This window comes from Camelus dromedarius, chromosome 25 (genome assembly GCF_036321535.1).
Source record: "Camelus dromedarius isolate mCamDro1 chromosome 25, mCamDro1.pat, whole genome shotgun sequence".
Taxonomy (NCBI): Eukaryota; Metazoa; Chordata; class Mammalia; order Artiodactyla; family Camelidae; genus Camelus; species Camelus dromedarius.
In genome coordinates this window covers 14,677,774-14,701,387 of record NC_087460.1, presented here as the reverse complement: position 1 = coordinate 14,701,387, position 23,614 = coordinate 14,677,774, and the positions used below count along the sequence as shown (strand labels likewise).

Here is a 23,614-nt window from a genome sequence, read left to right as displayed (position 1 = left end):
CCCTACATAAACACAAAGCAAAAACCTGAGCTTGTGTGTAAAGCTACTGCACTGGAGCGAATGTGGTTTAATTCTTGGCACTGGGAGCTTGTTGGAGAATTACAATATGTTGGCATGAGTCTCCAGGTCTCATTGTTCCAGATGAGGGAGTCGGTCTTGAGAGTGTTTGGCGCTGAAGGGAAAAAGGAGTGAGAGTTATAGGGAATGAACGGGCTCTAAAGAGGCAGGATGCTGTTGTAACAATGGCTGGCACAGTTAGGGGGGCCATTCACTAGTGGGGATTGCAATAGGCATTGATGTGCAGAAGCATATGTGAGCAAAACAGAGGCAAGGGTGAGAAGGGAAATGCAAGCAAACATAGCAAAAGGATCCTGATGGCAGGAGACGAGTAATCCAGGTACAGTCCCCTTACTATTAATGGGGTGACTGATAAGGATGACTTTCATTTCTCTCTAATGTATCTTCCTGCTTACCTCTTAACGTTTATTTTATTTTCTCTTTTAAAGTATACATGCATTTACCTTTCCCCTAAAAAACAGATCCTTGAATCAGATCCTTGAATTAAGAGGCCATGGTTTTGTATTCCGTCTGTTCTACTTTCTTGCTAGGTGATCCTGGGCCTTGGCTTTCTCTCTGAGTCTTAGTTTTCTCATCTGCAAAATGGATATAATAATGGTCTGTAACATTGACAGAGTTATTGTATCTGACAGCATTCTGTAAACTGAAATGCAGTGCAGTTAATAGCAACAATTACTATCTGTCATACTTATTTTAGTATAGAGAGCCCTAGCTTTAATTTTGATGATAATCATGGTACTCCAGTGCTTGAGAAAAGTAAATCTTAGGAGAAACTTTAAAGCGTTTAAGTAAAAGTATGACATATCTTAACACAAATGTAATGGATAATCCAGAATTTGAACATTTGGAAATAACTCTATGTCCACAGACATACCATACGCACAATATAAAATACGACTCTACATGTATTTTTTTTTAATCACATTGTAGAGAATGGAATATTTAATAGATAACTGCTATCTCTTTTGCTCCATGAGCGCTGAAGTTACATAATTGTGTCACATTTCACTTTAATTATATTCACACATTAATGGACCAATGTATTATAAATATTGAGATTTTGCCTTTGGTCTTTTGTAGTTGTAATCATTTATATCCTATGGAATCTTTACCATTTTCAGAGAAATTCAGTCATTGTTTTCTGTCCATTTATTGTGCTCGTTATTGTGAGATCATTTTTTACCACTTCTTCATGAACTACCAGTGGAAGCAGATTGTATCATTGCACTTGGTAGAATACTGAACATGAATTTACTTAATTCAGATACAGAGGTGAAGTGGGTGAAATGGGACACTTTAGAACCCCTTGAGCTAGACAGTGTCGAAGTTATGGTGAGAACCCAGGTTGCTTGCCTTTTAACCCAGTAGTCCTTCCATCAAATGTATACATTTTCATTTCGTGACCACTATGTGTTCATAAGTTTTCCTTAAATCGAATTCTAAAGTTCAGAGCCATATAGTGGCTTCACTACATCCTGAACATTTGAAAACCATAAGGAATCTTTGCTTTTAATCTCATCATGCTGCTAATAGGTGCATGTTACCCTGGGATATTCAATTTATTCTTTCAAATTTTTACTTCATCCAGCCAATCGAGTTAATAACAATAGTCTTTCCAACTCTCCAAGACTATTTTGCAGGTGAAATGAAGTCGTGTGTGTATACCAGAGAGAACAAAAGACTCTGGGATCCAGTAGGTTGAATTTAGCTCCGTATTGGGCAAGTCATGATTTTTCCTAAAGCTTTGGTTTCTTAGTGGTGAAACAGATGTACCAATATCTAATTCAGGAGATTATTAGGAAACAGTTGAGATACCACATTTAAAGGGCCTGATACACTGTTTAGCACTGAACCCTCAAAATAGTAGCTGTCATTATCATTTTGTTGTCAACAAGAGAGTTAGGAATTTTATGGGGAAATAAATCCTTGGTTCAAGATTCAGCTCTGCCCGTCAGGTATTGTGAAACCCCAGACAAGTCTTTTTCTTCTTCGTCTTCATCTTTTTTTTTTTTTTAAAGCTGGAAGATGGACGTAATAACACAATCTGAGTCTTCAGGTCTTCGCTCTGATTAAATGAGAAAATACAGGTGAAAGCATCTAGCATAGTTCCTGGCACATAGGCTGCTCAATGAATGTTTATAGAATCTTATTTTAAAGTATATACCTCATCGAAATTGCAAATATTATTATCTTTATTCATCCACAGGCATGACAGCCCCGAGTTAGATATATTTCTGATTTTACATCTTCCAAATTACTTGGTTTTAAAGAAGTTATTCATTTTTCTGTAGTGTATGTTACAAATCAAGTACTTGAAAAGAGTGGCATGGTATAGGAGCCTTCTATCTTTATGCAAGTTAATAAAGAGGCCAAGAATGTTCTGCAGGTTTCAGAAATCTGGCGGCTGTTTCTTTAACTCTGCGACTTAGACAGAAGACTTCTGTTTCTTTACGAGCACACTACAGTGAATATTTTGTCTAGCTTCAGGGAAAAAGCTTTGTCATGGACTTTGCAGACAATAGCCTTAAAAGTAAAATGGTCTGCTTTTGGTGCCGGGAGGTTCAGGGGCCTATTGTTAGTGCACAATGGGTTTCTATTGCTGCATTCCTGCTTCGCAAAGGTTTGTTAGCTTTTAATGACTGACAGTGCTCTATTGCAAATACCATATTGGCTGTGCCCTGTTTACATGCTACTCAAGAATTTTTGTAGAGTGCTGGAAAAAAGAAACAGTGGTGTTTGTTTGACCTACTCTGATAAGGTTTAAAAAATGATTTCACTCACGAAGTGTTTACTGGGAATGTAGAAACATTGGAAATCCCTGCAGAAATATTTTAAAGTTACTTTTAAAGCCTCAGTGAACAGAAGTATTGATTACAATCAGAAGAGATTGAATGCATTTTATTACTCAGAATTGTCATTACCATTGTCAACACAGTGGTGTAGAAATAGGGATATTTTAAGAAAAAGTAAAAGTAAAATCTTTAGACTCTTGTTTTCCTTAAATGTGAAAAATGGAGAGATATATTTTGTCATGAAGGAAAAAAAATAGCATTTCACACATTCTGTAGTCAATGTGCACACAGCAGTTGTAGGGGTGTGTGTGTGTGTGTGTGTGTGTGTGTGTGTATGTATACACTATATATACAGGCTATATAAAGAAGTAATCATTCAGAGCTTTTCACCATTTTATTTTCTTCAAGTTATTGACATCTGAAAGAGAAGCATTCCATGTTGTCAGTTTTTCCAAGGAAAATTTCGTCTCCACTTAGTTGAAAACGCCACACAGGCTTTTGTGACTCCGATAGCTGATGACTTTAAGATGCGGGCCTAAGAAAAGTAGATAGCATTAGCTAAGATGATGCAGAAGACGCTTTAATAGGCATTTTACTGTGGAGAGAATTAACCCGTTTCCAATAATCTTATGGTCTCTAGGCCAGACGGTCCCTTTGATAAGTTAACATGTACTCCCTTTATGCTCCTAGTAGGGGGTAAACAAATGTCTGAACAAACACAAATACACATAAACACCAATGTGGAGAATGGCGGTGTGGGTCTTCGATCTGGATAATAAGTGTGGGTATTGTTATTTAGATGGAACATACTGGGACACTTATCTTTTAGTACACACCATTTTCTAACTGAATGCAGTGCTAATCGTGGGATTGAAAGCCATTGTAATTGTGTACCCATCAAAATGCTGACAAGAATATACAATTACATTATTTGGAACTGAGTTTAATGTTTGGGAGTTTTATTAGCATTTATATTTACTTACACATTAAAGTTCAACACAGAAGAAGAGATCAAAACCATATGATGCACAAAAACAAATCTCAGATGAACACATAACCCTGCTCTCTAAGTATCCGTGCCCTGTCTTAATACGAGGCATTGTAAAAGAGTGCGCTGCAAATCTGAAATAAGCAAATAATGTTTCCGTTTTAGGCATTACTCACTTCTCTAGATTTTGCAATCTTTGTAAAGCTTCTTTTATGCGAACTTTTTAAAAAAAAATGTTCATGGTACTGGCAAATCTTTCCACAGTGTGCTTACCACCACACGATGTTAAACACATATTATAAAGTGGATGTAATTGTAAACACACAGAGGGATATAATTACATGTAGCAGATTTAAGAGCTAATTCTTTGCCTTTTTTTACTCTGTATTTTATCAACATAATTATTTTTTGACTGCAGACTAACACCCTGAAATTGACAAGCATCCATTATAGCAGGAATTTGTTCACCAAATTGAAAAACAATGAACTGCAGGTTTATATGTACCCATTGTCATAAAGAATTAGTATGGCTTTGTTCCACAAGACGGAAAAGCTAATGATTTTGAAACAGCAGGTGACAAAATACATTCTTTTTTTCCCTGCCCTGTTATCAGTTTGTTGATGAAGTCATTATGAACTGGGGCTGGGATAGGGATGGCCTTATTTTTAGTGGGTAGATTTTTAATGAGCTACATTATAAAGATAGTCATGTTGATTTCCTTGCATTTTTTTTCTACTTAGAAACCCCCAGTATTGAAAAGCTACTCTCAAAGGACTGGAAAGACAAGCTTCTTGCAATGGGATCAGGGAATTTCGGTGAAATAAAAGGTAATACGTTCGCAATTATTTTGATCCAAAATGTACCAAAATGAATTTGATATTCAAGACTATTAATGGTGATAACATACTTCTGCCCCCACGCATTCTTTGTCTTGGGTGTTTCTTTTTTCCATCTTGAAAAGGGGATGAACCAGGGCTCTTATTTTTCCTCTTTGTGTGTCCACTGTATCTTTACAGTCTTGATTTACATCACTTTTTAAAAATTCAAAGGACTTACTTTATAAGTACTAATCAAAATGATAGGGTTAAAAACTGCATATTTTGAGATGATTTTGTACAGTCTATGTATGAGAAGTATGAATGCACATAATCATTTAAAATCAGAAATAAGGGGATGAGATTTAATTTCTCATATAAAAATAAAATCAAATGATCCTTTCAATTAATTAAAAAGTGTGGTTTCTCAGGGCATAGTAGGCAATCTGTAGTTTTTCTATTCGTTGCCAATAGGACACTTGATTCTGAGTTCTAAAGGATTAATTTTAAGGAAAAAATACTTATTCATCAATATTAAATTATTTACTTATATATTACTGTGTATATTTTTGATAGAGGCTGAATATATATTTAAAATATCACCAGATTTATATTAATATACATGTAGAAATGTGTGTAAAAATAACTTTTTTTTGCATATGTGTGTACATGCACGTGTTCTCCCAGTGAGAGAGGCAATTGTCTTAAGTCTCTTAAGACTCTACTACATAAGAGCATCCTGGAGAAAGGCAGAGCATACATCAGTCTTCTCAAATGTTTGACCTTCTTGACAGTAGCATCTCCATTCTGGAAACTTCCAGAAAATGTTTGCCTGAATATTTCATTTTTCATCCATCTATTTGGAGTTTACATATATTCAGGCTGTGATTAGGATGTGACTGGGTGGGGAAAGAATGAATTCCTGCTAACCAGCAAATTAAGTAACCAAACTCTGGAATGGAATGAAATTCAAGCAAATAATGATCAATATCGGTTGAAGAGCTCGAAGGCAAAGTTTAGAGAGAACAGAGGAGTTTCTGTTTCTTGATTTTGTTGGATTTTAACCCATTTGCACCTGAGATACAGGGTGTCTTCTCCAAGGTTCTTTATTCTCCTCCAACCTAGGTGATAACTGACAGCAAAGCAGGCGGGACCGCCCGCTCCAGGCCGTGTGATCTCATTCCGTTGGAGGACAGACATTTTTCCCTCCCTGGCTTTCCTCACAAGTCTGACTTAAAAGCAGCAACAGCAGTGATGATAAGCACAGAGGAAAGAAGCTCAGCTGTCCTTTCAGGCTTGCCTGTGGGGTTAGTTCAGGAAGCTGCAGTACCGTCACAAAAGAAGTTTCTGTCTTTAATTTTGAGTTTTTTAAGCTTCACATTCAGAGCACAAGTTTGGTTATTGTCCTCTGGTTCTGTTCAAAAAGCTGTTTTCTGATGCGTTTTAAAAGCAACTGTAGATCTTTCTTCTGTGTTAGGTGCTCGGATCAGGTTTGGCAGAAAACTGGGGAAAAAAGCGCCGGGTGACTTTTCCTACCTACTGCCCGTGACAGTTACAATTACTGCCCATTGTTCACAGGTGGCTGGAGAGGGGAGAGGATACAATAGCGTGTTGCCCTCTGGGGGTAAATGAATTCTTCTTGATGGTTCTTGGAGGGTCGGAGGCGATGATTAGGTACTGCCCAGGAATGTGGTTTTCACGCCACCTCAGAAGTTAGTCCAGAACAATGGCCCGACTGTTTGGCAGCTTTTTTTTTTTTTTAAATGAGGCAAGTAAAGATGGAAGTCTCCTGTCTGTGTACAGTTTTCAGTCAGGGTAAGGAAGGATAAGCATGACCTTTTTTTAAAAAAAAAATGAAAATGTGAACTTACTCAATTCTCAGATGATTTATTGGTGATAATTTGGAACAATGTATTTGAGTAGAACCTTTGCATATATTAGGATGTTTACAGTTTTTACCAAGTTTTCGTGTGGATTGAAACTTTTCTCCTCCATTTTTACTGGGTCAGTTTTCATTTAACTTTTAATTTGTTCCAGGAGACATTTGAGTGAGTGAATGAGTGTGTATGTGTGTGCGTGCACGCGCGTGCACACACATGCCCATTCTGAAATCTCTAAGACAGGTGAGGACAGAACTCAGTTCCTGAGGGCTGCCTTCAAGTTTCTGTAAGTGAATTACTTCCAAGGCATTTGGACAAAGAATAAACTTACAGCTCGGCAAAGTTCAAAGAAGTGTTTCTTACTATTAGTATTGAAAAAGTAAAAATGATAAGCCTTTAGAAATAGGAGAAATAAATAGCGTTTGGTTTGGGTAGTTTAGCCATCAATAAGTAGTTGTCATACCCACTTAAAATCAATCTCATTTTTCAAGAAACAACGTGAGTTAATAAAGGAAACCCACTTCTAAAAGCATAAAATTATCTTTCATGTTGGGTGATCTTGCCTGTTAGAATGTATACCATTTTATAAAATGGTCTGGCACTTTGGAAATGTGAAGTAATTAGGTTTTAAAGTTACATTAGAAACAATCCTCTAAAAAACACACAAAAAGAACACTAGATTCCGTTTTGCAGAACAAAACAATTTGACTAAAAAGCTCTACCGACAGCAGTCAGTCAGTATATGTTATGAACAGATTAGCTGCCTGAACACATGGGTTATTCCTTCTTCTCCAATCAGCCACGTAGTGGAACTGGCCAGTTTACAGAGGTGTCTTGCCCTTACCTGTAGCAGAAGCACTGAGTACTGGCCGTGTGAAAGGTGAAGGAATGTATTTCTGTAGCCTCACAGTTACTGAGAAGAGGAAAGAACAGTGCCTGCATTCCAGTTGGCAGCCAGGACTGTCACACATTGTCTCAGCTAGCACGAAATGCCATTACACTGAAGGTCACTGCATTGGCACCTCACCTGAGGACAGTAGCTGGGGATCCATGGCAGCTTTGACTAAACGAAACATCGTTTGTTTTTCAACAGAGTCATTGCAAAATGTGTATTTTACTGACTTAAATTTATTTATAGAATTATAGCAAAAATATTGGCATACAAAATTCTCTCAAATATTTCTGTTTTGGTCTAAAAGCAGGACATTGTTTGAGAGGTCTTCTGACTAGGTCACTCAGAAAAGCCTAGCTCAGTTTCTCCACCTGCCTTGTGTGAAGAATTCTTTAGAGCCGGGTTTATTTCCTGTTGGTATCCCTGGTGGACCCTTCTCATCCGCTCAGAGGGTATTAACTGGGGCCAGGAAAGTGTTGTAGCTGGTATTAAGGAAAATGCCAGCTGCAGTTGGTATAATAAAACATTGGCTCTCCTTGAAAGCTATAATTTTGTTCTTTCTAGAAGATGGGGCATAAAGGCTTTCTAGAATGCCAGTATAATGGATTCAAGGAAAGAACCCACTCAGCAAGGTAGTGGCCTTTCAGAACTTGTGAATCAAAGACATGCTGTGTAGATTCAACCCGTGAATTAAAGTAGAGCCTCTCTCAGGTGACATGAAACTTTGAGAGAAAAAGAGATATGTTGATTCAGTGTATGGCTTGAAAGAGATAAGTCTATTGGACTAACATCAGAGGATTTGAAAATAAGCAGGCTTGGAATGGGAATCAGGCCCCAGGTAGTAAATCTAGTAAGGTATCCTTGGAGTTTTGGAAATTTAAAACACGGACACTAAAATCTCAGCATTTAGATATGTAAGCGTTTGTATAACTTTGAAAGTTGTTTTATCCCCATTCTTTAAAAATCCAGTAACTATTGAAAAAACATGCGGTTTGCTAATTACCTTGTGACTCTTTCATTCGTACATAAAATATATGTCTTCACATTTTTCCAGCGGGGTTGGAAATGTTGATTATTTTCTGAGGGAACTGTTGGATCTGGAACTTGTTTAACATAAGAGTCAGCCATAAGGAAGGTACATAATATATAGTCATTTACTTCTAAATAAAGTAAATGTTTAATGTTTTTAATCTACTAAGCTTGTTTTATAGTCCCTTGTAGTTGCTTGTGAGTAATGTTCTCACTTTTTCTAAAAACCGGATCATAAGAACTGAAGAAAGACTACCAGTGCACAGAATATAGATCTTTAAAATAAGTTTGGCATTGTCTATCAAGTAGAAAGTGACTTTATGTTTTCGGCAAATCAATTAGTTGCTCTGTCTTAGAAAGCCACAGTCCCTGTGCCAGTGTGTAAACACAGCCAGTGACAGGGAAAGTGGTTAGCTGCTGGATCGCGTCAATCTGCATATCAATAATCCAGTTCACCTGTTAAGAAGTTTCATATACCTTTTCCAATGGGTACTTAAAAATGCATGCTTTAAGAAGATACTCTTACATATTTAATCTGGATTTCATATTTGAAAACAAAAATATCCTCTCCTCAACATTTTTCTCATTTAATAAACATTCATTCATTTAACAAGTATTCATTTGTGTGAGGGGTGTGAAGATTCTAAAATTAAAATAATTATAAGAACATTATTTTTTCTTGTAGATGCAGGCTTCAGAGCTTACGCCATCCAGATCATCGGATAACAGAATTAACCTAAAACCTTTTCCTCTTTGAAATTAACATTTCCGTCACTCAGGAAGCATGGTGTAGTCAAAAAGATGAGGTGTCACGTTGCCCTGATACTTTCAAGCAGTTGTGGAAATCAGGCTACCTCTTTTGGTTTATTTCCCCCCCATCCCCTCATTTAAGCACAGTTGCAGATTACTATTGATTACATGCCCATTTATGTATCAGCGCTTTGTTAACATCTCCCTTAAAAGATTACTGTAACAAAGCCTTTTGTTCCCAAAACCATGTACTTTAGTTGTGACGGGGTCAACTTGTAAAACTAATTCTGTCTGTCTCTAAAGCCTGAGCTTTTTACATGATGCTTGGTAGTCTGTCTTCAGTAAAGTTGGAATGGGTGATCTCGCAAATCCTTTAAAACTTGAAAACATCCAGACCCACTACAGCTAGATGATGAGTCCCTCTGAGATGCACCCATCGTTAGCCTGCTTACGTGGTGAAATTTCCTGGTGGACTATCTTGCTTACTGTTGGCCCAAAGTTTGGAACCCAGTATGTATTTGATGAATGAATGACCAAAAGTGCCATGTTTTGAGATGACTGTTTTTGACTACATTCTAGTCTGTAAATGCAGCAAATTTAATGTGATTTTTTAAAAATGTTTTTTACATTTTACATACAGTATCCAAGTAAGTGAATGGAATGATTTTGGGGAAAGTGTGTAAAATTACAATCTGCATTAAAAAGTAGCCATTTGTAAAAGACATTGTATAGAACCATACTTAAAAAAAAAAAAAAAAGAATGACCCTTGCATTCACTACACCACTGATATTGCAAACATCTTGTTCATATTGTCCCAGAAGCACAGCATCCAGCCCTGGAGTAACAACGGTAAAGATTATAGATGCTTTTCAAGTGTTCCATTTTACTCTTATGATAGTCACCCTTAAAGCTGAAGCTATATAGTACATATATTTTAAATTCCAAGCCAAAGGCCACCTTTTAAGATATTGAAGCAAAAAGAATTAAACTATTTTTTTTCAAAACACATTATAGAAATCTGGAAGAAGGTAAGAATATTTTTAATATTAACAGTGTACATTGGAATATTAATTTACATTGTCATGTAATAAATGACAGTATTTCCTATGTAATTTTAATTGATTCCAACTTCTGAGGGTATCTATATTTCCATCAAGGCTATGTAACTAAATTTTATTAAAGTTTGACTTCATTTATTAGCAACAAAAAAAGACCAATTCACAGATGTTTTTAAGTTGGGTAACTTAACAGTTACTCCTTTCTGTTGATTTTGAAAAATGCCATTCACACCTTCTGATGAGGGGTCTAACTTTGTTCCTCTTGTTGGATATAAGATTGTCATTGGAAAAAAAAAAAAAAGACCGTCATTGAAAAAAGCTTTAGATGTAAATTTAGAATAACTTAAGTTAGTTTCTAGTTGTTATATTCATTCAACAAATTCTGCTGTCTGTCTTGCCACATGCTGTGTTCTGGGGATGCAGTGGTAGCAAGTGGAGTAGACACACTGCTGCCCTCCTGGGGCTTACGGTCTCGTAGAGGCTCTTTCATTAGGCAGAATTTTAAAGGCAACACAGCAAATGACTTTTAGATCCCTCAAATCGAATACCAGTTGAAAATAACATTTCCATAAAAAAATTAAACCAAGTAAAGACCTATTCAAATTATGACACTGCTAATCTAAGGAATACCAACAGTAAAAGAAAAAAAAAAGATTGTGGCTAAGATTCACTGTTGTTTTGAAACAAAGAATTAAATGTGTGTTAATTTTTTTGAGGAAAGAAACAATCTTCAGTTTACTCTTAGCCTCAAAATTCTAGGACTTTTCCTTTCCTGAGTGATTCTTCCTTCCTTTTACTTTTCCTTTAGTTGGGACAAAACTGCTCCAGATTTACAGTGATTTTGATTGTTTATTTCAATTTGATTGTTTATATACATTTCATTTTGGTAGAATAAAACAATATTGGGGAAGTATCAGCTTCCAAAATTTTTTAAATTATTATTTCAAATGTATTTGAGACCATCCTTAATATAAGAAATCTTGATAATGGTTATTTATCCATTTTCATGGAATTGTACATTACCAGTCAGGTAAGGACTTTTGTCTGTTGTTAAGAAGGCTATTTTCTTCATTTAATAAAAGGTTTTTGGGGTGTCTGCTTTGTGCTAGGCATTACTCCAGGGATATAGTATTGAACAAAACAGACAAGCCAGTATTCTACTATCATTGAGCTTATGCTCTGCTGGGAGGGTCAAAAAATAAGTAACTGTGTCAGTAACAGTACAACATACAGTGCTAACTACTATGTGCAGAATGAAAATGGAGTGACATGATAGAATGTGAGATGGTGGCCTCTGTAATTTCACTGTTTGAGGAAAGCGTTCGGAGTAGTTGGAATCTAAGTTGCCATCTGGTTGGATCTGAATCTGTGTATTATCTCCTCCACTTAAATATAAGCTCTGTGAGGCATGTTCTTGTCTGGCTTGTACCGTGTAGTCTCCCCAACCCCTAGGACAGTGTGAAACATACAGGAGGAACTCTGTGACTGTGTGTTGAATGAATGAAAGGAAAAAGCTAGTCATTTGAAGTAGTTCTCTAGCAGGAGAAACCTGGCGATGTCGGAGTCGTCTGGGGCATTAAGGCAAGGCGGGGAGTGCTGCCAGCACTCCGTACGCAGCACGGCTCCCCGGCAAGAGAACGTGCAGCCTGCAGCGTCAGCGATGCGGGGCTGGAGAAGCCCTGGTCCAGGGGAGGGCCTTCCAGAGGGAAAGAGTTGAGGTGCAGAGGCCCTGAAGTGGGAGCGAGTTTGCATGTGGGTATCAGAGAAACTCAAAAGAGGCCACGTGCCTGAAGCATTTTGGCAAAGAGAAAATGGGAGGAGATGGTGCCAAGAAGGCAAAGGTCTGACCATTCAGGACTTGGGAGGGGAGGGAGTTTGGCTGTTACTCTGTACAACATAAAGCTGTTAAGTGGTTTTCTACAGGCGTGTGGCGCGATCTGATGTGCCTTCTAATGAGCACCCTGAACTGCTGCCTGGAGAATGGGCTCTAGGAGGAGAAGGAGTGCAGGAAGGTAGAACGTTTAGAAACTGTCGTAGTGGTCAAGGCAAGAGAGAGAGCTGGCGGCTTCCTGGATTAAGAGGCTTCAAGTGGAGATGCGGATACATGGGCTGGTTTATGGTATGTTCTAGGGTTGATAGGATTACCAGTGAATTCGGGGTGGAAGATGAGGCAGATAAAAGACTATAAACAGCGTATGCCTGGTGAGATCTCTTGCTCAGATGGTGACTCAAGCTCAGTCCCTCCCTCATGAGTTCTGTCACTCTGTGTTAAGGAGTGTCCTCACTGACCTACACATCCTCTGTGGAACCTGCAGAACTATAAGAATCACTCAAATGATAAACATTCCTGTAGTTACTGGGAAGTAGAAAGGAGCGAAACAGGGCATTTCTGTCTCTTAAGCAGTCCTTCACTCTTAGGGGATCAGAGCAGGTCTAGCATAGACTAAAACACATGAGAGTGCACATAATGGAAACGTGAAAGTTGAGGGGAGGTGGGCTAAAGGTTCAAAGAGTTTGAATTGAACCCAGACAATAAAATTAGATTTCAAGTACATCTTATTGATGTCTGTATGACTAAGTGGAAACAAAGGGCTTTTGTTAATATTTTATATACTGGATGGGAAAATGGTATCTGTTTATATTCATCATCAAATAAATGTCTTTACACGTTGGTATTACATCAGTTATTAAAATGGATAATGTCATCTTAAGCTTTTAAATTATACTTCCACATACTTACCTGAAAAACATTTTTCTGATTATGCAGTTGATAATAATAGTGATCATGTTCATTGTAGAAAAGTTTCTAAGCATAAAAAGATGAAGAAAACATTAAAATGACCCATATCCCACCACCTAGAAATAGTCACTATTAATATATAGATAAACTTTCTTCTAGTGTTTTTTTAAATGTAGATATGTGCATGCATTGAGGTATTAATGCAAATATTTCATTTTTGTCCAGCTTTTCACCTAGCTTTATATCATGAACAAGTTTCCATATCATTAAATGTTCTTAAAAAAGCCTTTTCTCATGGATGCAAAATACTCTACCATGTGGATGTCTCATCATTTTTTGATTATTCCTATTCGACATTTAGGTGGTTTCTAATATTTTATTTAAAATACTTATTAATAGTTCATTTCCTACAGTTTTCCTTGGCTGGATTTTTAGGAGTGAAACTACCTCCTTGAAGTTCATGAGGGTCACGAGACGTGATCTGTATTACAGCTCCTAGTGTGTATTTATAGGACCGTGGTAGCAGTTTACTCCTCTGCTGAGGATGTATGAAGATGCGCATTTTACTGTCATTTGAATATTTTCACTAAAACATCTTTCCAGTGTATATTCAGATTATTTAATATTAAGATTCTAATTATAGTAGTCATATAGTTATTAGTCTGAGAATAAATGTTCTTCTGTTTGGTGGACCCCAAATATCTGAGGTATAATAAATTATTAGCGATGATTTATTGAGCACCTACCCTGAATAAGGCTAAGAATTGATAATAAGGAGTATAAGGCAAGATTCTTGCCTTGTATTCCACTCAGAATTTCTTTTCTGGTTGTTTGTTCTCTAACTATGTAAATTACTTCAGAAACTTTATCTCCCTTCCAAACAGACACATGAAAATTATAAGCCACTAACTATAGCTCGTACTTCCAAAAAAAAAAGCACTTGCTTTTTCAGCATAAATTGGGGGGGGGGGGCGGAGAAATGCAGTGGGATGGGGAAGGGTGACTGAGTTATAACAGAGCCTTCTATCTAATTACACATACAGGTGGCAAATGCATTATTGAAACAGTGCTTAGTGTCTCATGTTTGAAGTGAAAATTGTAATTAAAAAGCGTGTTCTCTCCTACTGCTCGCACTTTACCATAGGGGTCTTGTCTATCTGGTGAATCTTAAAAGAACAATTAAAAGTGATACTGTTTCTATTTCAGTGAACTGCTCACATTTCCGGTGTATCAAATAAGTGTTTTAACCTGACTTGGAAGATTCGCTGGCATGTTTTAAGTATCTTGAGCATACTGTTTATTTTAAATGACTGTGTGACTTGTTCTCCAAATCTTGAATTTAACTGTAATCTTGAGTGGCCATAATGCGATCTGTTAGTTTTCCAACTACATTTCATTCTTTCATGATAGCCTAAATTTATATTCTCAAACTTGAATATTTTTTTCTGCTACCTATATTCTATTTTTGAAGAAAGCCTTGTGAAAGGCATATGAGAAAATAATCTAAAACACAACTGGCTAACAGATATTTTTCCTTTTTAAATGTAGGATTCCTTAGTTCTGATTCTTCAAGATTCTCTTTTTTAAGAAAAGGAGAATCATATCACTGATAATAAAACTTCAATCTCAATAATTATGGTTATTAAACTTTCATATTTTTGTCTTCTTTAATTTGGTTTAACAAAAACTACCTAGGGCCAAGGACTGTGCTCTAAACCTCTTTTTATTTCCATCAGGCCCCAGCATAGACCATTAAGAATAATAAATGCTCAGTTTATGATTTACTTGTAAAATAAGGTTTTTTATTTACTTATATAATAAAAGAGGAAAAAGCTATAGATTATAGCTTTTCATTAAAAAAAGAAAATATTTGTACATTCTGATATTTTGTAATGGGTAAATAGCCATCACTTTTACTGTTGAGTTCCAATCTAAAAGAAAGTAACTACATGTTTGGGTGTCAAACCATATATTTCTAATAGTTCTCTATACACCAGAGTCATTGTCCTTGAAAAGCCACTGTCTTCTCATTTCTCTTTTCTTATATGTTTTACTACCATTACTTTTACTACTTTCAGGGACTCCCGAAAGCCTCGCTGAGAAGGAGAGGCAGCTCATGGGTATGATCAATCAGCTCACCAGTCTGCGAGAGCAGCTGTTGGCTGCCCACGATGAGCAGAAGAAACTGGCTGCATCTCAGATTGAGAAACAGCGTCAGCAAATGGAGCTGGCCAAGCAGCAGCAAGAGCAGGTGAGCGGGCGCTGGAGACGCGCTCGGATTCCGCAGGCAGCACTCTGCCTGCAGTGTCACTCTTCGAGGCAAACGAAGATCAGTAAAAGCCTCTTCCCCCAACCCAACCCCGCCTCACAGAAGTAAATGAAAAGGCAAAATACCAAAACAAGTATCTAAACTAGATAGGGTAATGACCCTGGGAGAAGAGACAGAATAAACAGGTGGAAGAATTATGGTTAGCTGAATTTTTTAAAGTGGGCTAAAGAGAAAAAGTATTGAGCCCGGGCAATAGGAAAAGTCAAGAGGAGGGCAGATTTGGAAAAATTACGTGTTTTATTATGTTGAATTAGAGCTATTGTCAGATTGTCCATCTGAAAGTATGTGAGAGGCAGGTAGAAATACCAATTAACGGTTTTGAAGAGAGGGCTGAGCTAAGTATCTTTGACTAGCTACGTACGGGTGGTCGTTTAAACCGCTGGAGAAGATAAGATTCATTTCTTTATTCCAGAGAAAAAGTTATCAAGGGCTTCTTGTTTGCCAGACGCTGTGCCACAGTCACCTCGATTACCCAGAAAGACAAAGCCCTTAAAAGCTAATGGGAAGAGAAAGACAGTTAACACAGGAAAACAAAAATTAGCAAAATAACTTCAGAGAGTGATAAGTAGCTGGAAGAGGTGTGAGCGGGGTGATTTGAGAGACACTGACTGATAGGGCAGTGCAGTGCTTCTCAGTTTGGGAGGCTGGATCTGGTGATTAAGCCCAGATCTAAATATCCAGGGCCAAGGTGTTTCCTGCAGAGGAGCGGCAGGTGTACAGGCCTTAAGTCAGAGTAGTGGTGATAATTATGAGAAAATAGAACGTAAGTAAGGGTAGATAGCTGGTAGAGAGAGGAAAGTGAACGTATCCAAAAGCAAGAAGCTACTAGATTTGTCATTTAGATTCTTATTGTTGGTGTTTAAGCCTGTGGCCTCTAAGGAACTTTAGTAGCAGAAATCAGATGATATGAATAGACACGTCGAAGAATGATGTGTAGTGGGCAAATGGAGGTGATGCATAAGGACTGTTACTTAAAGGAAAACTGGCAGCAGTGGGAATGGAAGATAGAAGGTGTCGTGGGGGCTTATATATAAAGACAGCACATCTGTTCTCAGACTGACTCATTTTTCTGTCCCGTCTTCTGGGTTCAGTCCACTCACCATCTGAAGTGGAAGGGGGTGGTCATGATTTTAGTCAAGTAGATTTTTGTGTCTACACAAATACTGCCAAACCTTCTAAACAGTTTTCAAAGTGTAAACTAGCAGAGTTGAAAGAGGTGAAGAAGTACTCAGATTATATTTGAGGAGACCTCTTTTTTTCCCATTTACTCTTCTCTACTTAGTGGTTCATCTCTGCTCGAAAGATGATATTTTTGTTTTCCATGAAACACCTCCACGTTTTCCTTAAGGATATGTTTGGCTTATTACTGGAGATGGCCCATAGCCCTCTTGGTTTACCCCTGTGATGAAACAGGTCAGAATGATTGCCTATGAGAGTCTAGAAAGAACACCATTCTTTTTTTGTTCATAACTCTCAGTATCTTCAGACATCTGAATTCTAAAAAATCCTAGGAGCCTCTGAAACTGAAGCTCAGATGGAGATACTTCTTTGTAGAGAACCCCTACTTTGATGGGCCTGAGGGCATGCTTGTCCTAAACAACCTGAGCCCTTATGAACGGAGAGAAAAGTTCCTTTCTTTCTCTTTCACATTCTGGCCCATCCTCAGGTATCATCAGCAGATTCTAGAATTTTTCTTACTCTGACATTCTCCTTAGAACTTCAGAAACCCTTGGGCTCCTCCAGAATTCTCCCCGTATTGCAGAGATGCCAGGCAACAGCGATGCCTCCGCAGCCTGAGAGAAGACCCCTCCCGAGAGCCACAGGTCAGGCTCCTGAAGCGCATTGTGCTCTCCCAAACCCCCCGCCATGCACATGGTCACCGCCTCTGCGGCCACGAACCCTTTCATCAGGACACAGGGACATTTCTGAAGGTCATTTAGGACTTATTCCCTAAGATTCAAGTTTGGTTTATCTCCTCTTGAGAATTCCTTTTGTGACCCTGCTCCCAACAGCCCCTACTCAGTGTAGCGCGTCCCTACTCTGTGCTCACTAATACTACTGTTCCAGTCCTTCCAGCTGCTAGTGAACCTGTTTGAGCTCCAGTCCACATTCGCCTATTCAACAGGTATCTGGTATATCTGAGCACCAGTTTGATGCCAGGTTCTGTTCTACTTACTGGATGCAGCGATGAATAAAACAGATAAAAGCCCTCATGTATCGAATTCTAGCTGGGAAGAGGTAGACAATACACAGGAAAATATAGTGTGTGTTGATAAGGATTATGCTGAAAAATAAAGCAGAGAAATGGGGATGAGGGGGCCAGGTAGAGAGACTCCTTTAAAATGAGTGCTCAGAGAAGACCTCATTGACAGGGTAACAGATAAGCAGAGACTTGCAGGAGGTGAGGGGGCAAGCAGTGCAGTTATCTAGGGAAAGAGTGGAGGGGAAAGCAAGTGCCAAGGCCCAGAGGCAGGAGTATCCCTGGGAAATAGGCATGTCCTTGGTACGTTCAAGAGACAGGGGAGCAGCATGGCAAGAGTGGAGTGACAAAGGAGGGAGTGGGGGAGATGAAATCAGAGAGGGAGCAGGAAGCCAGATCATGCAGGGCCTTGCAGGCTTGGTGTGGAAACTGGCTCTTACTCTGCATGAGACAGAGGGTTTGGAAAACACTTAACATGACACAGCTTATATTCTAACGGGATCCCTCCTGAGGCTGGTTTATAATAGGCTGCCTGGAGCAAGGGCAGAAGCAGAAAGAGCGAATAGGAGGGTCTTAACAGCCGTCTAGGCAAGAAGCAACAGTGACTTCGAACAGGAGGAAGTGAGGAGGGCTGTGGAGTGGCCAGTTACTTGATAAAATCTTTAAGGTGCTTATAAAAGGGTTTAAATATCAGCTGAGATATTGATATGTGGGAGGTAAGAACTAGACTTGAGGAAAAGAGTGTTATTTCTTTTTCTACCCTTTTCTTTCCTACTCTTCTTCAAGAAAAAAAAAAAAGGAATATTTTAAGTGAATTCCTAAGACAAAATGAAGGCATGAAAATAACTATAATCATACCGCTGTACACAGGGGAAATTAAAAATCCACTGTGCAGCCCTGCAGCCCCATCCTCACCATGTAGATTCTTTACTTTCATTCATAGCAGTGGACTCTGCATGTATCAGTTTTTTCCTGATTTTTTAGCTTTCTGATACAAAGGTTAAGGGATAGACTTTTGTAATGACCATAGTGATTAAATCATTGAGAATAAGAAATAGAGCTTATTTTATAAGAGAGCGATACGTTTCATGAGGTTAGAAGTTACAGCCTTCTGAGAAATGGGAGAAAGTTTCCTACTCTGGCTCATGTAATGAAGTGTTTAAAATTTTCTTCTCACCTATTCATTTATACATTCTTCATTGAATATTCATTTTGTACTCCTTTTGCACCAGGCATGTGCAAATGGTGAGAACAAAATCTACATGGTCCCTGACCTCACTGTATTTATGGATCTCGAACTAGAAGATAGAAACCTGTTAATTAAAACAAAAAAAAAATAAATATAAAATCACAGAATGTGGTATAGAAGTAAGTATGTCGAGGAAGGTATCAGAGTAGGTCACAGGGTGACTGTGGCATCTGGCTTAGGAGGCACTTAGGATGACCACACTGAGGACTAACTCCTGAGTTCAGTTTTGAATCTGTTGAATCTGAAGTGCCTTTGAGCATGTCATTTACATGGGTCTGAAGCTTAAAGCAAAGGTCTAGGCTAGAGAAATAAATTTGTAATCACTTGGCATCCTGTGGACGTAGGTATAGAGGGAAAAGAATGGAGTCTAAAACTGAGCCTACAGCACTGAGTGGCTGGCAGAGCCGCTGGCGGTGAGCAAGAAGGAGCAGACTGAGAGGTAGGAGCAAGTCCAGGAAGACGGGATGTCGGAGGAGCCCAGGAGGGAAGTTCAAGATCAAGGGAAAGCACTGGAGTATTGAATTCTGACGAACGGAGAGGACTAGGAAACACTTCAGAATTTAAAAAACTGGAAGTGACTGGTGACTTTATTAAGGATCCCTTTAGTGGAGAGTGGGGGCAGAGACCAGAATTGAGTGTGCTGAGGAGCTGGCAGTTAGGAGTTTGTGGGAGGGAGAAATGACAGTATTTACCAAAACACAGAGACATACCAAAACCTCACTAAGGAATACGGCATCTTAAAAATACCTTGTGCTGCTCTGAACTTCTTTGTCACAACACCCTCCTGTGTATGAAATACAACCTTTCTTTTCTAAGGACTGAAAATGTCAGAGGCAGTACTTTCTTAACATGTTGCCAGGAAGAGGGATTTTTGAAACCCTAACATTTCACACCGGATTGGATCACGGTTGTCATGTCTAGGCTTCATTTGTTTTGGGCCAAAAGAAACAGAACTGTTCCTGAAGTCTGAATACCTTGTTTGATCTGACTTCAGGACGCATTGCTGGTACGGAGGGGCGCAGGCACATCTATTTTCATAAATGTAATCAGTGTCAAACCTTGAGGCGTAGAACCCTGGTGATTTCCCCCCGGGAATACAGTATACTTTTAAATGTTTCATGTGCAATTTCTCCGCAGATTGCAAGACAGCAGCAGCAGCTTCTGCAGCAACAACACAAAATCAATTTGCTCCAACAGCAGATCCAGGTCAGAAATCATAATTTCATACGTACTTCCGATTAAGAAATAGATTTTTTTTTTTGGTTCTCATTTTTAGATGCCCTAACTGGAATGAGGCCCCAAAATAAAAATTACTTTCAGCCTAACTATGACACGTGGCCCCCCATGCCATGGGAATCTTGCACATGGTGGCTCTATCACTGGCCCCACTGTGTTGGTTTCAGGCGAAGCAAGCTGACAGTAATTTTTAATCCTATACTGAAAGGAAATTATTGTGGAGAATTGTTAGAAATGTTTCATTTTTCTCTGTTCTTTAATGTTGAAAATATGCCTGTAAATGTTCTTGATGGGGGAGGTGTGGGGGAACCAAAGCAGAAAGGAGCCGTGGGTTTTCAGTGAGATGGCAGAGGCAGAGGGACCTTTCTGTGGTATGCTCCGGAGCACGTGTGAGCAAGGTGGAAGCTAGGGAAGGTGGGTCGGCGTCAGGTCAAATTTCACTCTTCATATTGCCTAGAGAAAGCAAGATTGAGGGCTTTCTAACCTCCATATTTTTCTTATGTGGAAATCTGCAATGAGAAGCCAAGTTCCCAGGGATATCCCGTCTCCACCACCTGCTAGCAACATACACTTTGACAACATTTGTTTCCCTTTCTGAAAATTCCCTTTCTTATCTGAGCATTTGTGAGGATTTAATAAAGTCATGGATGGAGAGCTCTAGCGTGGTGTCAAGGCACGTAGTAAGTGCTCAATACATGCTTGCTGTGACTAACAAGAAAAGAAATCTAGTTCATGGAGCACTGAATCCAGCCTGACTTGACATCATCCATCTGGAAGCAACTGTTGGATTTGCAATCACCTTATCTGGGGAGAAATTCATCATTCTCTTGAAGTTATAGCTTGAGAAGCCTATATATTTTATTAAGTGTAAATATCATAAATGACAGAAGCAAACATGTCAAAATTACTTCATTTGAATGTTAATCATGTTTAGACTTCTTTGCCAACAAAGTTTATCCCATTTTGTCTAACGGGTCAGGTACCCTTAATTTCTTTACTTCGGATTATGTAGCCCAGGCAAGGTTTACTCATTTTTGTTCTACCTGAGATTTTAGTGAGCTGGTCACAGCTTCAGTGCAACAGAGAAACATCAGTGAAATGTTCCAGCCAGGACTCCTAGCCTTCCTTAATTATGAGCAGTATATTCCTAATAGGAAATTTCTATCTATTCATATCCGGAGGGTGGTTATTCAGTTCAGTGGTTAAAAACTGTTTATTGGATTTCTTGTTTAGCCTAAGCATGCTGACTTTGAATATAGTTTTAGTTGATGGTACCAGGTTATCGTCACTTAAAATGTTTTTAATTATTGAAAACTGAAGATAATAGTTATGGCAATTATCATTATAAATAAGAATAAATTCCATGAGTGAGGTGGACCTTTGCAAGTTGTTTGGTTTCCTTTAATTTGATGAGGATATCAGTGGTTTTAAGTTGGTATAATTTTTAGGAGACTGAGATCTTCTGTTAAACAGAATTGCAAAAATATATCTAAACGCGTATCATAAATAGGTAGAAGACTCGATCAGCTGTGTTTTCTGACCATTTAAATTGAGCCAACACCTTCAGTACTTTTTTGGGAATTATTCCACATCTGTGGCCACTGCATTCATAATGTGGATTTAAAGCTCTGTCATAATGACAAAATGTTGAAATTGGTGGATTTCTTGCTCCAGAGCATGGAGCATTGTAATTTATAAGTCAGAGCATTTTTTAAATGAAGTGCCTTAAAAATTATCTGTTCTAGAATTGACATGACTATAGAAACTGTACTCCAGCCAAGTTTAATGACTTAACTCGAGATCACACACTATTTACAGGCAAAACTAGGATCGGAAGCAAAGCTTTCTGACTGTTAATAGAAATTTTGCTGAGTGTGAGAATTTTAAAAGCTTCAAATTTCTATTTGATCAAAATATTATGCTTCTGGTCTCCACTAGTTCACAGAGTAGAAAAGAAAAATAGTCCCTAAAGGAAAGAATGTCATACTGATAGTAATTTAGGGGAAACATTAAGAGATGTTGAGATATTATATCTATGTATTTGTCCTCTTTCTAGTGTTAGTACAGATAAATGATACCGAAACAGTCAAAATTCATCGAGCTATTATTATAAAAAAAAAACTCTGGGAATGTTTCAGGCACAAAATAAGTATTGAGCAAGAGTGACAATCTGAAAGGAATTAATTTTCACAGCTTCTAGTATATTCATTATCTAAAAGTATAGTTCTAAAGTATAAATTGTTAATTTGAAGCAGTCTTAAAAACACTTAATAGTTATGAAAATCACAATATGTTTTAATTAGTCTATTGAGAGATTGTTCATACAGTTATGGGAAGCCCTGATTTAGTGGCATGTGTAAGAAATAGTAGAATAAAAGAAAAAGAAGAGATCCTTTTTCTCCCCCCACATAAATCTCCTATTTCTTTTTTAGAATGTTTTCTCTCCCTTTTCTTCTTTCTACTTCCTCCTTTTCTTTGGTAGCATAAGCGCAGGAGGAAAAAGATGAAAAACCAAACCTGCTATAGTGGAAGGCAAATTAAATTTATAAAAATTTATTATGAAATTAAGTTTTTTCAATGCATACATAATCAATGTTCACATAAGAGTTTACCATAGATTAAATTATCTTTGATATCTGGAAATCCTTATATAGTGTATTTTTAATTTGATCTACTTTTTTTCTTTCTTAAATATGGGGCCTTAAGACCCTGTAGAAATAAGCATATCACTTACTTTTTTTCCCAGAAATTCCCAGTTTTATTGACCATTAATTAGAAATGTATTTTTCTTTTTTTAAACTTTTTGAATTGAAGTACAGTTAGTGACAATGTGTCAATTTCTGGTGTACAGCACAATGTCCCAGTCATGTGTATACTTACATACATTCGTTTTCATATTCTTTTTCATTAAAGAACATACCACTTACATTATTCACCTTGATTGCATTTTTTTATGTTTTGTGCCATTGTTCCTTTGAACCATAGAAAACAATGCATTCCAGTTCCTTCACTGATACTAGTCCACGATTAAGGCTGTCTTAAAAATTTTTGTTTCAACTATAAATACACAAGACATTACCTTGGTTCAGATATTGGGAAAGGCATGCAATGCATTAGATGGATTAAGCAGATCCGCTAGATGGATTAGGTTGGTAGGTCAGAGAACACAACAGATTCTCATGCTAGATATGTTAAATGACAGGAGGGTGATGCTCCCCAACATTTCCTCGTCATTTTACTGATGTCTTTTTAAAGGAGGGGTTAGTTTAGCCATCTTTATTCCATTTGAAGTATATGTCATTCAACTTTAAAAACATATGAACAACTTTGTACATATGTGTTTGAACAAACATTCATATATTCTAATGACCCAGGTTATTTAAAATTTCTCTTGACCTGTTAATTCTATCTACTTTCAACTCCAGATGAAAAGAGTGGCAGGTTTGACTCTTTATTTATTCAAGGAGAAAAATGCCATAAAAATTAGCAGTTAACCAGTTTTTATTCAATCACTTAGAATCAATTCTTTATGAACTGTTCTTATCTCTTTAAAAAGCAACCTTAGCTCTCAAATTG

General features: G+C 37.9%; 1 protein-coding gene across 9 annotated transcripts in view; it reads left to right on the top strand.

Annotated features, from left to right (window-relative positions):
* Positions 1 to 23,614, top strand: part of SOX5 (SRY-box transcription factor 5) — an 899,287-nt gene that overhangs the window by 702,210 nt on the left and 173,463 nt on the right. For all 9 annotated transcript variants that reach the window (XM_031443970.2, XM_031443965.2, XM_064479110.1 and 6 more), the window contains 3 exons: positions 4,600 to 4,686; positions 15,103 to 15,275; positions 19,940 to 20,008. In XM_031443970.2, the coding sequence (XP_031299830.1) occupies positions 4,600 to 4,686; positions 15,103 to 15,275; positions 19,940 to 20,008 (329 nt within the window). The remainder of the gene's footprint in view (positions 1 to 4,599; positions 4,687 to 15,102; positions 15,276 to 19,939; positions 20,009 to 23,614) is intronic.